Here is a 17,946-nt window from a genome sequence, read left to right as displayed (position 1 = left end):
AGTCTGTCTGGATCCTGGACGAATGCCATGCCCTGACTGCACACAGGCAAGCACTACTGGTCTTCCTTTGGAATCAGAGTTTGTACGTGATTCAAGGCTGAGGGCTTCTCTGTCTTTCTCCCATTTCTCTTCCCTTGATCCCTTGGCAGGGATGCCAGTCCCACTCACAGTATGACTGCACTTGAGAGGGTGTGGAGGTGGTTTGGTTATGTTTATTTTGTGGGAATTCAACATCTCTTTTTCGATGACTCATCGCCCTGCCAAGAAACCTGTAGACTTGGGCCTTTTTTCCTTCTCAGATGCTGGAACTTCCAGTAAATTAAAGGGGAAGAATGAACATAGAATATTTGTGTTATCAGCTTTGATTTTTGTGCCTTGTCTTTTTCATGACCTTGGAAAAATACAGGATAAATAATTTGGTGAGATATTCCAGAGCATCTGGGAAAAGATCAAGTACAAAGCCAGGTGTATGAACAGTCACCAAGCAGTCCCTTTGAGGGCAGATGGTGTTGTAGGGGAAAATATGCCAGGACCTCAAAGCACCTTCTAAGACATCCTGGGCTTGGCATTCTCTGGTCTAGAGTCACTTGTGCAACATCTGTGCGGGGGGAGGGTTGCTTCAGTCAGTTTCTCACCCAGGATCGATCTTCACTCAGAAGTGGCAGAGATATTCCCATGATTCCCATCCGCCAAGGAGAAGGTGTGAGAGGTGGGAAATGACAGTACTTTATATCCAGGGACCAGCAAAATCATGGCATGCTCGCCACCATCTTCTTTGTCAGTTTTTTAGCACAAAAGAACACCTGCCCTGAGAGAGCACTACTGTCCTGAGTGATGATGATAATGATAGCTCGCAGATATCGAGCATGTGTCTTGCATGTATGAACATTTTTCATTCTCACAATGATCCTCGGAGGTAGGTACTGTTATCATCCTCACAGTAAGATGAGGAAAGTGAGGCACAGCGTGGTTAAGTGATCTGCCAGAGTCGCACAGCAAGAAATAGTAGAGTTAAGATTTGAACCCGCTGGTACCAGCCCTTGAGCTCATAACTGCCACCAGTAAGATACTGAGTGGGGGTGGTACTAGTGGCTCTTTAAAATTGAAGTATAGTCGATTACAATATTGTGTTAATTTCTGGTGTACAGCAAAGTGATTAAGATATATATATATATATATTCTTAGTGGCTTTTAAATGAAATCTTATTGTATTAGCTTCTTCTTGAAAACAAATATTTTTAACCTTGACTTAATTCCAGGAATGGCAGATACTGCTCCCAGAAACACTTTACTATTTTCATTTGCCCTCAAACATCTTTCTCCTTGATCAATAAGAAGTTAACTGCAGATTGAATATTCTGATGTTAAAAAAATTCCTTTTTGGAAAAAAATGCCTTTTTCTGATTAAATAAATGGTAACTTCAGTAAAGTAGGTAAGTTCACTTATTGGCTGCGTTTAAAATTTTTTTTCAGTTTAAACAGATTTTTTTTTTCATTTATAACACTGACAGTTCTCATGCAGCTGCACTTAGTGTTGAAATAGCTGGAAATTCATTTAGATTTGCCTCTTTGTCAATTATGTTTTTTGCTTAGTCTGATAAAATGCAAACCGTTGCTTCACATCCATCATTAGGTTCATAGCTCCCACTTTACATACTAATTTTATGTAAACGTCAGTGCATGTTATTAGCTTCTCATTTCCCCTTCCAACATGATGACGTTTGCATTTTAAGTTAAATCCTTTTAGTGAGTGCTGCGACAAGTATATCTGACTTGTAATGTTTTTTTGTGTTTGTTCATTCTCACTTATCTCAGACTAGAAATTCTGATGATGATGTATGTGAGTTTCTTTATTTATAACGGTCTGCTGGTCACTTTCACTGTTGTATTATTATTATGCCTAAATTTGGCTTAAAAATGTTGATAAAGCTAGCTCTCGGCCTGGAGTATAACTGTATGAGTGTGTGTGTGTGTGTGTGTGTGTGTGTGTGTGTGTGTGTGTAGGTAGGTATATGCTTGATTGTGTGTCTATCTGTGCATGTATGTTTACACACACACATGTACATGCATGCACCTCAGAGTAGACCATGGATGACACTCCTAGTTGTTTGCTTTCAAAATGGCCTTTATATGTTTAAAAAAAGCCGTGTTGCTCAATAAGGAAAGTTGAATTGCAGGCCTATTTCTGCAGGTGATTCACCTTGAGACGTGGCCTCATTTTCCCAATATTGCCTCTTTTTACCCAGTTTACACCATTTGTATTCCACTGTAGCTATGCAGATGTTGCGAGGATAAATGAAGGAGTAACACTTAAAACCTTTGAACCATTAGGAGAAAGATGTAATTTACATACCAAGCAGCACCCTGATTGATTGGTTTTTCTCTGTGGGTTGCTCAGGTGTTAGTGATGTGTGTGGAGGAATAGGCATTCTCCTAACCCACACTTTTAAACAGACTTTTTTTAGTGCAGTTTTAGGTTGGCAGAAAATGCAGAGGTTTCCCATGTCCCCCTGCTCCCACACGTGAACACCGTCTCCCACTATCACCAGAGGGGTACGCTTGTTACAGTCAGTGAGCCGGCACCGACACGTCATTTATCACCCCAAGTCCGTAGTTTACACGAGGGCTCATCCTTGGTGTCGTACCTTCTGTGGGTTTGGACGGAGTTACAATGACATATATCCATGACTGTGGTATCACACAGAAGAGTTTCACTGCCCTGAAAATCCTCTGTGTTCTGCCTCTTCATCCCACCCTGCCCCTAACCCCGGGCGTCCACTGATCTTTTTACTGTCTCAGTAACATCTTTTAACATCTTGTGTGAATGTAGGTCTGAAAGGGCCAGAGCGTTCCCTTTAAGCCTTAGGATAAAAACGATGCAAGGATGCTATCTTCCGGATATACGTAAGTTAATTGGTACATGAACTCTGCATGTAGTAGAAACAGGCCCCTCTCTTCCTCAGCTCCCACACATGCTGTGACCACCCCCGGCGCACCCCCGCCCCACCATGGACACTGCCTGACTCCCGAGCCCCAGCATAAGGGCTTTTCCCAAGTCTGCATCAGAATTAACCTCTCGGGAATAAACCCAGACTTCACTCTACAGTCAGGGAATCTCTCTCCAACCGTGATTTCCAGGGCCCCCAGCTCTCTTGGCAATTTTCCTTTCCCTTGACGTGGTATCATCTAGTTTTTTTTCCTCTAATTCACTAGCTTACTCCTTGCCTCTCCCCTGCTGCATTGAGTTTTTTTTTGTTTTAATTAAGTTTTGAAAAGCTATAAAGCATGCCTCTCTAAAATCCCCGGCCAACAGTCTATTAGTAGTTTTTTTGAGTATCCATCTCCTCAAAGATGCCAGTGCTTGTTAAGAAGATACATGTCAGTTGCCTGTAAGTTAACATACTGTGCTTACAGTTTGGCACCTTGCTTTGTGCATTTAACAATATAGCATAACACAAGTCTAGAACCACTGTGATCTTTTTCCTGACTTCAGAGTAACCCTTTTTACAAATGTACCATTTTTTATTAACCAGTCTTTTATTGATGGGCCTTTAGGTTGTGTCCAATCCTTTGTTATTAGAAACAGTTTTGCAGGGAATATCCTTGAATGTTAAGTTTTCCACTCATGTAGGAGAATATGCATAGGATCAATTCCTAGGAGTAATATTGCTGGATAGAGAGGTACAAGCATTAAAGTTTTAGGAGCCATTGCAAAATTTCCCTTCATAGAAGTGGTACTAGTTTGTACTCCCCATTTGTAATATATGAGAGTGGCTGTTTTTCTACAAGACAGTGTTTTACCAAATGTTTTGTCATTTGCTGATCTGTTAAGGAAAGAAAAACATGTATCCTCTTATAGTTTTAATTTTCATGTTCCCATATGTATTGTCTCTTCATAGCTTTTGACCATTTTTCTACGAGGTTGGGGTCTTTTTTTGGTTGACTTCTAGGATTTTCTTTTTTTTTTCTTTTAAATATATTAGCCCTTTGTGATACTAATTTCAAGTATTTTTTTCCAGATTGTCCTTAGTGATTTTTTTTATTTTTTTTTTTTTGCCAGATTTAACAAAATTATATAATCAAATGAATCAGCCTTTTCATTTATGGCTTGATTTTCCTGCCCCTTGGGTCCTCTGTACCCGGAGATTATAAAATTGTTGCTCTTATTTTCTTCTAGTGTTTTTTGTTTTCATTAAAAAATATTCTAATGAAAGTCATATTAGTATAATTTTGAGGAAAGGATTCAGTTCTATTTTTTCCAGGCTACCTGCCTCATTTAAAAAAGTTTTTATTTTGAAATTAATTTGTACTTAATAGAAGCGTCACAAAGATAGAAAGTTCCCATATACTCGACCCAGATTCTCATGAGGGAATGACTTACACAGACATGGTATTAATTATCAAAAGTAAAAACTAACTTGAGAACAATACTAGTAACTAAACTATGGGCTTTATTTTGCTTTCACCAGTTTCTCCACCAGTGGCCTTTTTTTCTGTTCCAGAATCACACATTGCATTTAGCTGTCCTATCTCCTTCATCTCCTCCAAGCTGTGACAGTTCTTGAATCTCTCTTTGTCTTTAATGACTTGACAGTTGGAAGAGTGCTAGTCAGTTATTTTGTAGCATGTCCCTCAACTTGGTTTAAGCCGGTGATTAGGTTGAAGTTATGCATTTGTGGCAAGGATTCCACAGAAGCGAGGTTGCATCCTTCTCAGGGCATCATTTCAGGAGTATGTGCTGTTGCCATGTCTTGTTGCTGGTGAGGTTAACTATGACCCATTTAACCAAGGAGGTGTCTGCCAGTTATCTTCACTCTAAAGTTACTCTTTCCCCCTCTGTAATTAATAAATATTTTGAGGAGGAACTTTGCGGCTATGTAAATAACTTTCACCATGAATTTTGGCATTTCTTGCTGGATTTTGCCTGTACCAGTGATTAGGAAGGTGTCCAAAGGGTGATTTTCTGTTTTCCTCGTTACTGGCCTCACCTTTATACACAGGTCCCTTCACTTTCCTGTCTTGGATCATCTACTGTGACGTCATCAACTCCATTATTTTAACCACCCTTTTAAGGCCAATTAGTCCCAGATCAGACTTTCCTTCAGCGCTCCAGCCACCTGGATATATTCACCGTATACTCTAATCCTGAGTCATTTCATCTCAACATGTATAGATGTGAACCCATTCTCTTAGGTTATCCCGAATTTAATCCTCTTCTCATCTTCTGCATCTTGTTAAATGGTGTCACCATCGAATTTCAGCATCACCTTTGGCTTCTCCTTCTCTTCATCCCGCAAATCCAAGCTGTCACAACTTACTGTTGATTCTGCTTAAGACATTTCTTCAGTTTGTTTGCTCCTTTTCACCACCCATTATTATAGTTTTCAAGTCCTCAATACTGTTTTAAAAGTATTACTTTTTTGTTAACCATTTATTAATGGAAGTATATTAATTTACAGTGTTGTGTTACTTTCAGGTACAGCAAAGTGATTCAGTTATACATACATATATATCTATTCTCTATCAGATTTTCTTCCATTATAGGTTACTATGAGAAATTGAATATAGTTCCCCGTGCTATACGGCAGGTCCTTGTTATTTATATCTATTTAATATATACTAATGTGTACATGTTAATTCCAAACTCCTGGTTTATCTCACCACCACCCCCCAACTCCCGCTATCCCTTTTGGTAACCATAAGTTTATTTTCTATGTCTGTGGGTCGATTTCTGTTTTGCAAATAAGTTCCTTTGTGTCATTTTTTTAGATTCCACACATAAGAGATATCATATGATATTTGTCTTTCTCTGTCTGACTTCACTTAATATGATAATCTCTAGGTCCATCCATGTTGCTGCAGATGGCATTATTTCATTCTTTTTTATGGCTGAAGGAGTGGCACATTTTATACAGTGAGCATTATAGAAAATTTTGAAAGATGCAAAAACGTTTAAAAAAATTAAATAATGACCCCTCATATCCCTGTCCCTTGACTGTTCTCATCTCTTTCCTGTACTGTTGTAATAGTCTCCTAAGCTGAAACTGTATATCTTAGTTTTCCTTTTTCAGCTTGTTTTCTCTTTTCTTTTTATAGAACCTGTATTTGCCCCTGCTTTCCATTCCCATTACAGCCTCTCTTAGATGAGGTCCTTTAGGACACCTGTCGTGTACAGTGGGCTTAAAACGAGTTTTCCTGCCCAGAGACCAGGCCACTGACAAAGCATCGCATACCGCACTTGTGCTTCACCACGGCTCTCCCGCGAACATAGAGGATACAGCTCTCCATCTTTATCGTGTTTCTCTCAGTGGTCCTGCTCCTGCCCCTTCCTTCTGTTCTGGCTTGTCTCCCGTTACCCATTGATACTAGGCTCAGCTGCTCTCTTTCCTTGTGTTCGCCCACCTCTGGGCCTCCTTGTCTCTGGGAGGAGGGTCAGATGGGTGTTCTCCTGAGGGTGCACGATGGCATCAGGCTGCAGTCCTGGCTCCGCAGGCCGACCGGCCGCAACTGAAGCTGCTTCCGCCTTTCCTGGCTGGGTGGCACTGAGCAAGCTCCCTAGCTCCTCGTGGGTCAGTGTGCTCTGGGAGGAGGGGTCTGTTAGTTCTTAGCTCACAGTATCGCGGTGAGGATTACAGGTAGCATGGCATGGGTTACAACAAGATCTACTGATGACAAACATTAAGTTAACCTGTTCTGCCAATAGCATCTCCAGTCTTGTCCCCTCAACCTACTGAACAAGTCTCCCACAATCTAAACGGTTCTTGCCTTTGTCTTGCTTACCTCTCAACCCCTGGCTCTTCTACCATGAGAATATCTGCATTTGCTGTCTCTACTTCCTCAACATCCAATCATACATCAGCCCCTTGATTAGCATCATTACACTGTAATATACTTGCTTATTTTCTATCAGTGTCTCTGGAAGTCAGGAGCCATTGATGTCCTCACTGTCTATCATGGTAGTAGCAAGGACTCAATAAATATCACTGGAAGAAAGAGGAAAGAGAGAATGAATGGATAAACGAATGAACGAAAGCAGTCTGACATCATTATCCAACTGAAGTGGCTGTTACGAGGCCACATGTGGCCTCCTAATGGCCAGGCCAGTGATTTCTTAGGAAACCTTATCTTTGCTGCTGTTCCTGGAGCCTTGGATGGTGATGTCTGGGTCTTTCCCCGCCATGTACTCACCACCCCTTGGTTTCCATGGCTCCAGGCACCTGATTTCTCTCAGTTCCCTTCAGTGGCACCTCCATCTCTGGGCACTCTCAGTACTGCTGTTGCCTGGATTTCATCCTGTCCAGCTGGGTGGGGTCTCTCTGAGCATTTTCTTCAGTTCGCATAGCTGCAGCTAGCCCGTGCATCTCCTTCCCATACCCCAGACCCATATTTTCTAACTGCTTGCTGGAAAATCTCCAACTGGTTGGCTCCTAGGAACTTCAAATTCATTATGTGCACAACCAAGTTCATTTTCTTCCTTACCATCTAATCCAAACATGTTCCCCTTCTCATTTGTTCTGTTGTGGTATATGGGAAGTTGGCCCAAACAGGTTTCAATGCCATCATTTCAGTGTTGTTGTCGACTCTATTGCCATGAGCGCTGCATCCAATCAATTGCCAATTCTTCAATCCAGTCGGTTGATTCTGTTAAGTACTCCTCAGGGCAGCCATTTCTCTCTGTTCCTAATGCGGAGGTGTGAACTTTTGTTCTCCAGCTCCTCTCCTGGTCTATTAGAATAGCTTTCTAAGTAGCTTCCTGACCTCTGTCTCCCCCACGTCCTGCCTTCAGCCGTGCCTTCAACCACAGCCAGTGTGGTCTTTCTAAAACCTGGGTCTGATCATGCATAAACACTTTGACCTTGTTGCCTCCTGCAGTTTTTCTCTTAACTTGTTTGTCCCTGGCACCGTTTTTATTTTTTGAGAAAGACATATTAATATCAATCAGACTATCCCTTTACTGCACTGTTCACTAGAGCATATTAGTGTTTTATTTTTATCTGAAATGCTGTCCTCTTTTCTGCTAATGAAAATCTGACCCTCACTTCCAGGGCCAGCATGAATTCATTTTTTCTTCATTGATCACGCAGTGGGAAGTGGGAAATGACTTTTTTTTTTCTCCTCTGAATTAGGATTGCTGGGACCACTTATTTACCAATTATCACTTATCTTGTGGTGGAATCTTTTCATAAACACATCTTGCTTTCTAAATTCTTTGAAGAGAAGGTCAGAGGATTAGGATTCGGATTCTTTTCAGGTGTTATACCCGTTACTGAGAATTTAGGAGGTTGCTTAAAATTTTTAGATTTCATGGCTAATTATGTTTGTACTTGTTGCAATGTTGTTATTTGTTGCTCTGTTATTTACTTAGGAAACATTTTTAGCAATGAGAATAAATATTTTCGTGGCTCCAAATACAGTTTGCCATGTTGCTTTCCAAAAGGGTTGATAGCAATTTATAGTATCCCTAGTGGCATTTTCTATTTCTATTTTATTTTGTTTTTATCCTTTGTCACATATTTTAGTCCCTTGTATTTTTGTAAATTATAATAGGCTTTGTACATTATATTAAACCACTGTTGTATTATAGGTCATCTGTCTGTTTTCCCCTTCTTTTTTTTTTTTTTTTTTTTTTGTGTTTTCCCCTTCTATTTTAGTTTCTCTAGTTTTCAGTTATATCAGTCTTGAATTAAAAAAAAATTTGGATCCTTCCATTTTTTATGTTATTTTTTCTATTGCTTTAAATTTGAGAAGTTGACATTTTCCATAGACCCTAAAATACACATTCACATTTTATTTTCAGTAAGCTTATTTTTATGTACTATTACATAATGAAAGACTTCCATGGAAGAATGATCCATAAGTGCCTTTGGGAATCCTTTTTCTTGCCTTTGATAGCACTATCAAAATCGTCTTCTTAAACCAGCACCTTACAGGTAGATTATGAAATGTTGCTGTGTATACTGAGATAGGCTCATAAAATATAATATCCAGGGCTTCCCTGGTGGAGCAGTGGTTGAGAGTCCGCCTGCTGATGCAGGAGACACGGGTTCGTGCCCCGGTCCAGGAAGATCCCACATGCCACAGAGTGGCTAAGCCCGTGAGCCATGGCTGCTGACCCTGCGCATCCGGAGCCTGTGCTCCGCAGCGGGTGAGGCCACAACAGTGAGAGGCTTGCCTACCGCAAAAAAAAAAAAAAAAAAAAAAAAAATATATAATATCCAGAAGGCAGTTTATGACATTTTATTCCATAAATAATATCTTTCATGTAATTTAACTCAGTTCAGAGATTTAAATATATATTTGAATCTTTCCCAGCTTTTACTGTGACTCACAGTAGTGAATTTTAATTTCCAGAGTTTTCAGTAAGAAAGTCTTTATTCTGGAAAAATGAGATATATTACGCAAAGCCCTCACTTAAGACACTTTTGAATATGCCACATTTGGAACTTAAAGGAATCCTATAGGTGGTGGGCAAGCAGCTTTAATAATGTGAAGAATGGAGATTAGGTCATTTTCAGACCGAGGTCAAGTGATGTCACAGCTGGAATTTACATGTCTCAACCCTTAGCCAATGAAAAACCTCTAGCAATGAGGAAAAACAGGGCAGACTTCTAGTATCTCCTAATATGAGATCTCGTGGAGGAGTACCTTCCTAGCTGACTCCACAGGCCTGGTCACCCAGGGAGCTGGTACCATATTACTGGAAGTTGTCCAGAGTGACTAAGAGAATTTCTTTTACATGCAAATTCTCTTAATTTCTTTTTCTTTTTTTCTAATTTCTTAATGGGAGCCCGTGGCCAAGTAACATTAACTTTGCAGATTTTTTACTAATAAACTTTGTTAGAGAAAACTTATTCCCATACTTCAAAGAATAACAGAAAATCTAATAATTTAAAAATGCATATGTGATTTTTTGGAAAAAAACAAGGACTCTTTGGTACCTCTAAAATAATCTAATATGCTTACACCGAAATTATTCTATTTTCAAAAATCCCCCAAATACTTAAGCCTTTCAGGGAAAAGTTACTATATTCTGATATTTTGGGAGGTATTGATTGGATCCAGACACAATTTCATGCTTCATTTTCTTACCTTCATTCTTTTTGTTTGTTTTTGTTTTGTTTTAACTGTTATTTAACTGTTTAACTCTTCCTTTGCTTCACAGCAAGTATTCGTTTTTTGGCTTTTTTAAATGCCACAGCAATTCAGAAAGATGCTGCTTCTGCAGTTCCTGCTATTGGGGCGTCTTAGGTACCTGGAGTATTACATTGCAAATTAAGGGTCAGTCTTAACATAAAAATTTTTGGCTCTAATAAACTAGAACAAAATTGACAGTGTGATAACCAATGAGCAAGTCATTATGTTTAGTGATTTCCAGCTCCACCTCCTAGATTTTGATGCCATTTCCTTTAAACCATCTATGATCTTTGCCATCTTGCCATCCTTGTCTAATTTCACCTATAGTAAATAATCCAAAGGTTTCAAAGCACGTTTTGGGCTATTTTGCTCAAATATACTTTGATTTAGATAAATTAACTTTTATTTCCCTGTGGTAGTAGAGATTATACTGCGAAACTCTGGGATGGCTTAGTGTGTAGAGGAAGCATGTTATGGTACTAATGAGGAAGTTTTTACTTTACCTTGCTATTTAATTTAATCAATTTATTTTTTTAATGAAATATAGTTGATTTGCAATTTTCTGTTAGTTTCAGGTGTACAGCAAAGTGATTCAGTTATACACACATATATATCTATTCTTTTTCAGATTCTTTTCCCTTATAGGCTATTACAGAATATTGAGTATAGTTCTCTGTGCTATATAGTAGGTCCTTGTGGTTATCTCTTTTATGTATAGCAGTGTTTATATGTTAATCTCAAGGTCCTAATTTATCCCTCCCAACCCTTTTCCCCTTTGGTAACCACAGGCTTGTTTTTTATGGTCTGGGGGTTTATTTCTGTTTTGTATATAAGTTCATTTGTATCATTTTTTTTTAGATTCCACATATAAGTGATATCATATTTGTATTTGTCTGGCTTACTTGCTATGATAATCTCTAGGCCCATCCATGTTGCTACAGATGACATTATCATTCTTTTTTATGGCTGAGTAATATTCCATTACATAAATATACCACATCTTCTTTATCCATTCCTCTGTTGTTGGACATTTAGGTTGCTTCCATGTCTTGGCTATTCTAAATAGTGCTGCAATGCACATTGGGGTGCATGCATCCCGCTCCTGGGCATATATTCGGGGAAAACCATAATTCGAAAAGATGCATACACCCCAATATCTTGCTATTTTTGAATGGCCTTTAACACACATACCTCATGTCAGGTCTTGAACAAAACCTATTGATGATTCTCTAGTCAAGAATATAACCTGTCGCTTAACTGTCTGCCCAGTTAAGGAAGAGATTAAACCCTGGCTATCCAGAGCCATTTGACCAAATCAAGGCTATGTATTTTTTCCCATTCAGAACAATACATTTGTTAATTAACAATTATCAATGATATAAAACACATTAATTAAAAAGCTAATTTTTACAAGATCAGAAAACACAATCAACTTTAACTGCGTTATGACAGAGGCTACGTCTCTTGTAATGGGAAGAAGTTTGGAATTACGATTAAAATAAAAGTAGTCAAAATGAGGGTCAAGTAGATTTAATGCAAATATATTTTTACAACTTAATAGAAGCTTATTAACATATGGAAAGCCATCTTGGCTTTCCTGAATTCCTGAATAGTGTAATAGATTCTAAATGACAGCACTGGATGGTGTGTGATCTTGGATTTGGTGACTACTCCCTTCTCTCACTTTAGTGTCACTTTCCTCTTAACACAATATCATCTTTGTTGGGAGTCTCACACCCTTCCCCAAGATTTTATTCCAGTCTCTGAATTCGATAAAGGAGGCAGAGAAGTTTCAAAGTGATAGCACTGATAAAACACAAGTTTCCTCTCACTGCTGTTGCTTGAACCAAGCCCGCATTATCTTCTCAAAGTTGTCATGCTTTCAGAAATTTTCAGTGTGCTTTGTCTAAGAAGATGTAAAAAAAAAAAAAAAAAAAAAAAAAGTGTTTGTTTTCTCTTTCAGCAAACCCATCCATACTGTTATGTGAATACTTGAAAATTCCTCCCTTTTAAAATTATTTTTTATTCCTAAAGTTAAAAATTTTTCCTTTTTGAAGTGTAAACCACTCCATGTTTTTGTTTTGATTTAAGTTATCATCTTAGTATATAACTTCCAAATAATCAGACAATGGCATATCTCCAATGAGCACAGAATTCTGACAAAGTCTGGTTTTGTCAGCTAAGGCCTGTGTGTCTTGTTGGGGGAAGCTTGGGGCATCCTCACATTGTGATGGATCCCAAGTTGAGTGGATCTGTGGTCTACTGGTAACCACAGAAACAATGAACACTTTACAGCGGTTAATACCTGTTACTGCACAATTCGTGCAGTACATCCTCTGGTGATTTTCACTTGTGTAGCAGTTTTGCATTTGAGATCACTTTGACCTTTTCTATCTAATTTGATGGTCACAAAAAACTGGTGAGATGAAAGTGGCCACTGGCATATCCTTCATCTGACAGGTGAATAAACTACCACTGAGAAGAGTAGGGGACGTGCCCAAGTCACACGCTGAGAGGCCAGGTCTCGAGCCCAGAGTTTCCAGTTCTCTTCCCACCATGACATTCACACTGTCTCTCCACCAAGCCTTCAGAAACACCGCTCTTGTTGCAGCCCCCATGGATGTGTTGTTGATATCCACATAGATCTTGAGAAAAGCATAGTTGGGACCAGTAGTAACTGCTAAGTGACTAGAAAGGGGGTTTTCTAAACTGGTAAACGTCCCCTAGTCTTACTATTTGTACCACTTCTAGTGAGACATAATGCATAAACACACATTGGAATATGTTTTAAAAACATTGGCAAAGTAAATGTTTGATAACATATATAATTGTGCTTTTCTATTTTTGAAACCCTGGTTCAGTTATTTTTATGTGAATACCTATTCCATGGCCTTGGATATTTGCACTATTAATTTAAAAATAGGACAAGGATTTAGATAAAAGTAAATGGGCTGTGTAGGATTAGTCCTAGGTTACTTTACCTGCAATTATGAAGGCTTTTTAGCATTTTTTACCTATTCCCAGTTATAAAGACTTACTAACACAGAAAAAAAGCCATTATGAGATCTTTAATTTCAAAATGCTTTGACCTAAGTTTATGAAATGTGTATGCAGGATTAATCATTTTATAATGACTAGTGGTATATGTGTTAACTTCTTTTTTATGTGATACATATCTATTTAATAGTCTGAGTATCTGTAATTCTTTTATTCATTCGACAAACATTGGGTACCCCGAGGTGCCAGGCACTGGTCTGTCCTGTGTGCTGGGCATATATCAGAGAACAAGGCAGTAGAAGACCCTGCAAAAAAAAAAATAGTTTGAGTATCTTCATTAAATGATTCTCTGTTAAGGAGTCATTTTTAATAAAAAATTTAATTTTGTATATTTTCTTTTTTTCAGCTTTATTGGATTATAATTGACAAATAAAATTGTAAGATATATAAAGTGTACCTCATGACAATTTTACATGTATATATGAAGGATTCCTCTTATCTAGCTGACATATTCGTCAACTCAAATATTTTTCTTTTTTCCTTTTTTTTCTTTAGTGAGAACATTCAAGTTCTATTCTCCTAGCGAATTTCAATTATACTATGTTGAAATATATATCAAATATACAGTGTTATCAACTGTAATCACCATGCTGTACATTAGATCCTCAGCTCTCTTTTTCATCTTATATAGTTATATTTATTTTAAAATCAGTTTATGAAGTTTGTAAGTTGATGACTCTCAAAAGTTTTTGTCTATAAACCAGTGTGACGTGTGTGTGGATCACTGTGCTTGGCCCTGTGAAGATGGAAGAAAAGGAAAGGAGTTATTCTGCTTATTTTGGAATTTTACTTGACTTTACAAAATGTTAAGCAAACACTCCCGTCAAAAAAAATTACACAGCTATTTTTAGAAGCTGTTTTCTGATCCATTTTCAGTTTTTTATTTTATCTCAGGTGGCAAATGTAGGTGCCTCCAATTTTGAAGTTTTTCTGCAAATATGAATATAACTAAATCCCCCCAAATAGTTTTCTATTTTTGAATTCAATTTCATATCTCTCTGAGGGCTATTTAATATCGGGATTTCTATCACCAAACTGAAGATGACGAAAGGGAAGAATGATGATTTTTTTTCTTCCCCCAGAATACCAGTCTGTTGCTGACAGAGCCAGATTGGAAGTCAAAAATCTGGAAATCAACTGTACTCCAATAGAAATTTTAAAAAAGAAGGCAAACTTCTTTTTCATTAATTATTAATCATACCGCCATTGTTTAAAAAGTCACAAGTAGTGCTTGCTTCTAAGTAGAAAAGGAAAATTCAGAGAGTAGGAAAAAAGAATTGAATTTACCTGAGTGTAAATTTAAATATGCTTCTCTCCTCCTTAGGAGAGAGTTATGTGTGTGGCTCAATAGAGCCCTTCAAGAAGCTGGAGTACACCAAGAATGTGAACCCCAACTGGTCCGTGAATGTCAAGACCACCTCTGCTTCGCGGGCGGTGTCCTCGCTGGCCACCGCCAAAGGGAGCCCTTCGGAGGTGCGGGAGAATAAGGATTTCATTCGGCCCAAGCTGGTCACCATCATCAGAAGTGGAGTGAAGCCGCGGAAAGCTGTCCGGATTCTGCTGAACAAGAAGACGGCTCACTCCTTTGAACAGGTTCTCACTGACATCACCGATGCCATCAAGCTGGACTCGGGAGTGGTGAAACGCCTCTACACCCTGGATGGGAAGCAGGTAAGGGAGGTATCATGCTGTGACCTTGACTTTACGGGCAAGAACCAGGGAGTTGGGGGATTTGTGCAGCCTATGGTGGAGACCTGAAACATACATTTTACTGATGTTGAGGGACTTGGGTCGTTTAGTCAATGCATACATATCTGTTGCCCCCAAACCAGTTCAAGGATAGAGTTAGCACAGGATTAACCACTGAAATCAAGTACAAATATAGACCTATGAAGCTTAAATGATTACTCAGAGATTTCTACTTTTCCAGTCATTCATTGCTTAACATAATGGTGCCTTTTTCAGCCATCTGTTTTCAATTTGTTTATGTAGTAATGTCTTATCACCTTGAGCAGGACTGAGGTATAGAGGTAGACTGACCAGTAGAGAAAAATCTGAGTCCTTTCTTTGACCTAAATAATATTTCATAGTTTTATGTCTCAGTAATGTTCACTAGTGAGATTTATTTACATTTTATAGATTTTTATGTACATATCTAAGGAATGAAATATTTCCATCTGGGTGGCTTTTAAGAGGCATATTTCTAGAATATTATACATCTGTATCAAAAACATAATTTCAGAATTACAATGAAAAGGTTTTCCTTTACTGTGGAATTGTACATCAGTTCAGTTTGGGTGAGTGGACATTTTAACGTGCATTGCTCAGATGAACTTAGAGGAAGTCTTGTTGTGGACTTTTGCAAAGATTTGACAGAACCCTGATGGTGAGCTGAATAAAAGAACACTGATATAATGGACAGAGAAATTTGCTGGTCATTCAGAGTTTACCAGTGTCTTTGGTTTCAGATTATAGTTTTTAGTACACTATATTTTGTTTGAAATTTTGTTTTTTAGCATGGATCTGTCCACTTGCTTTTTAGAAATTATTTTTGAGGGATAATTTGAACGATTTGTATATAGAGTACATATTAAGGATCAAAACTAGATTCATAAAAGATTGATCTTATTAAATAGAAGACTCATCCAAGTTCTTGAAGGCTAACACATGCAAACTTTATGAATTAGAAATAGATGCAAATACTAGAGAGTGTTAGTAATGAAAAAAATAGGGATGAATTCCTCCCCTGGGAATCCATTCAAATGCTCTAAATTATAAAATTCATTAGGAGAAAAAGGAAGATCTGCCAGTTCATTTATATTCACGTACCTTCTGCTTGTCTCATAAAACTTCCCTTAAGTGTCACGTGGATAAGGATTCTTAGGAAATTCCAGTCTTCTAGATCTAAGAGGGTGTATGTAGCCTGAATGTCACCAATATATCAGTGATGAAAAAGTCCATAGCTGCCTTGTGAATTACGGCAGCAATAAGATGGCAAGGTTCACATTTAAACACTTAAGCCCTTCAGTGGTTCCCTTTGTAATGAACTGCTCAACCATCTTGTAGTTCTACATTTTTGTGATTTTTCTCAAGATGGGATTTTATGTGTTTTCATAAAAAGTAAAATTTACAACAAAGAATATGCATTGATAAATGTTCCTCCTCCCACCTTGCTTCAGAATTTTGGGGTTCCAAATTGCTACACACTGAATAAAAAAATTGGCTTTAATTATGTAAGCTAAATTGCCATCAACTGATCATTTGTTAATTCCAATAATGAATCCTAGAATAGATATTATGATGTTGTCAGTGGTTTTTGTCCTTTGAGGAATTTATCTAGTGGTCCATATTTATAATGGCTGTTTTTGTTTATGAACCAAATTTTGGTCCAATCACCTGATTGTGAAGCAAAGCCAATCTACTGACATTAGGTTGTGGTGAAGGAAGGTGTAGCACTTATTGCAGGGCAAGCAAGGAGAACGGGCAGCTCATGCTCGAAAGACCTGTGGCTTTTAGGAAGTGTTTTTTAAAGGCAAGTGAGGGAGAAGGTCTCAGGGTGCATGATCAGCTCATGTACATCCCTCTAATTGGTCGGTGGTGAGGTAACAGGGTGGTATTTTTGGGAACTAACATCATCAACCTTCTGGTTCCAACTGGTCTGGGGTCTATGTGCTGGTGGTCAGCATGCAGTTAACTTCTTCAACTGATGGGGGTTTTAGTATCTGCAAAAACGACTCAAGGATATGGCTCAGGTCATTATCTATAGCCCTTGAGGAGGGACTAAAGGTCAGTGACATTGTTTTATGGCTAAATTATTGTTATTTTGTCTTGCTTGATTGTCTTCCTTTGTTTCTGTGTTTTCTCATTTCTCTGATTAAATTCCCCTTTGGGTCTTGCAGAAGGCCCTAGGAGGCTAAAGCTTTTCTACAAACAAGAGTCAGGGGACACAGGGGTCTGTCCCGAAAAGGCCCTGCAGGGTCCTTCTTGGTTTCATTTTTTTGCTGTGGTTTACATGTAAATAATGCAAAGTAATGGAAAAGGTCCGAGGTTTAATGTCAGAAGACCAGGATTCAAATCTTGGCTCAGCCCACAGGTTTTTTTACATTTTTAGCAAATCACTTAACGGAGTCTCACTATACTCATAAGAAAAACATGGATGAAATGATCCCCACTATTTCACAGGGTGCTTGTGGGAGCAATTCTGATAAATAAGTGAAAGCAATTTGGAACTATAGTAATAACGACCGTAGCTTATTGAGCATTATTCTGAATGTTTTGCATGTAGCAGCTTGTTTAATCCTAATAGCTCAGTTATTATCCCCACTTAACAGATGAGGATATTAAGACACAGAACTTGTTAATAAAAAAACATGTCCAAGGCCACCCAGATATAACGGCAGAGTTGGAATTTGAACCAGTCTCTCTCCAGAGCTTGTGGTCATGACCACTGTACCACAGCAGATTATAGTAGAACACCAGAGACGCAAATGTCCGGAAAAAGAATTTTCGAGTCAGTAATTTGTACAAGGAATATCATCTGAAGGTTTTCTGCCATGAGTTTTTTCCCCTGCAGTTCATCCCGCTGACTGTTGTATTCAGCTGTTTTCTTGTGGAGCTGATTCAGGTCCCCTTCGTGGCATTGCCTCGGTTGTGGCATATTCTCTTCATAGCAGGAGTGGTAAAAAGCTGCAGAGGAACTGGATGGTTAAGTAGAAAGAATATAAAGACTTTCTGCTTGATTCCTTCCTCATGGAC

General features: G+C 38.5%; 1 protein-coding gene across 9 annotated transcripts in view; it reads left to right on the top strand.

The window, feature by feature from the left end:
• Window positions 1–17,946, top strand: part of DCLK1 (doublecortin like kinase 1) — a 339,558-nt gene that overhangs the window by 6,786 nt on the left and 314,826 nt on the right. For all 9 annotated transcript variants that reach the window (XR_004346634.1, XR_004346635.1, XM_032610859.1 and 6 more), the window contains exon 3: window positions 14,516–14,862. Coding sequence is in view for 7 of the 9 variants with exons in the window: in XM_032610859.1 (XP_032466750.1) it covers window positions 14,516–14,862 (347 nt within the window). In the remaining 2 variants the exon portion in view is untranslated. The remainder of the gene's footprint in view (window positions 1–14,515; window positions 14,863–17,946) is intronic.

Source organism: Phocoena sinus, chromosome 18, assembly GCF_008692025.1.
Source record: "Phocoena sinus isolate mPhoSin1 chromosome 18, mPhoSin1.pri, whole genome shotgun sequence".
NCBI classification, from domain to species: Eukaryota; Metazoa; Chordata; class Mammalia; order Artiodactyla; family Phocoenidae; genus Phocoena; species Phocoena sinus.
This window is presented reverse-complemented; position numbering and strand designations above follow the sequence as displayed.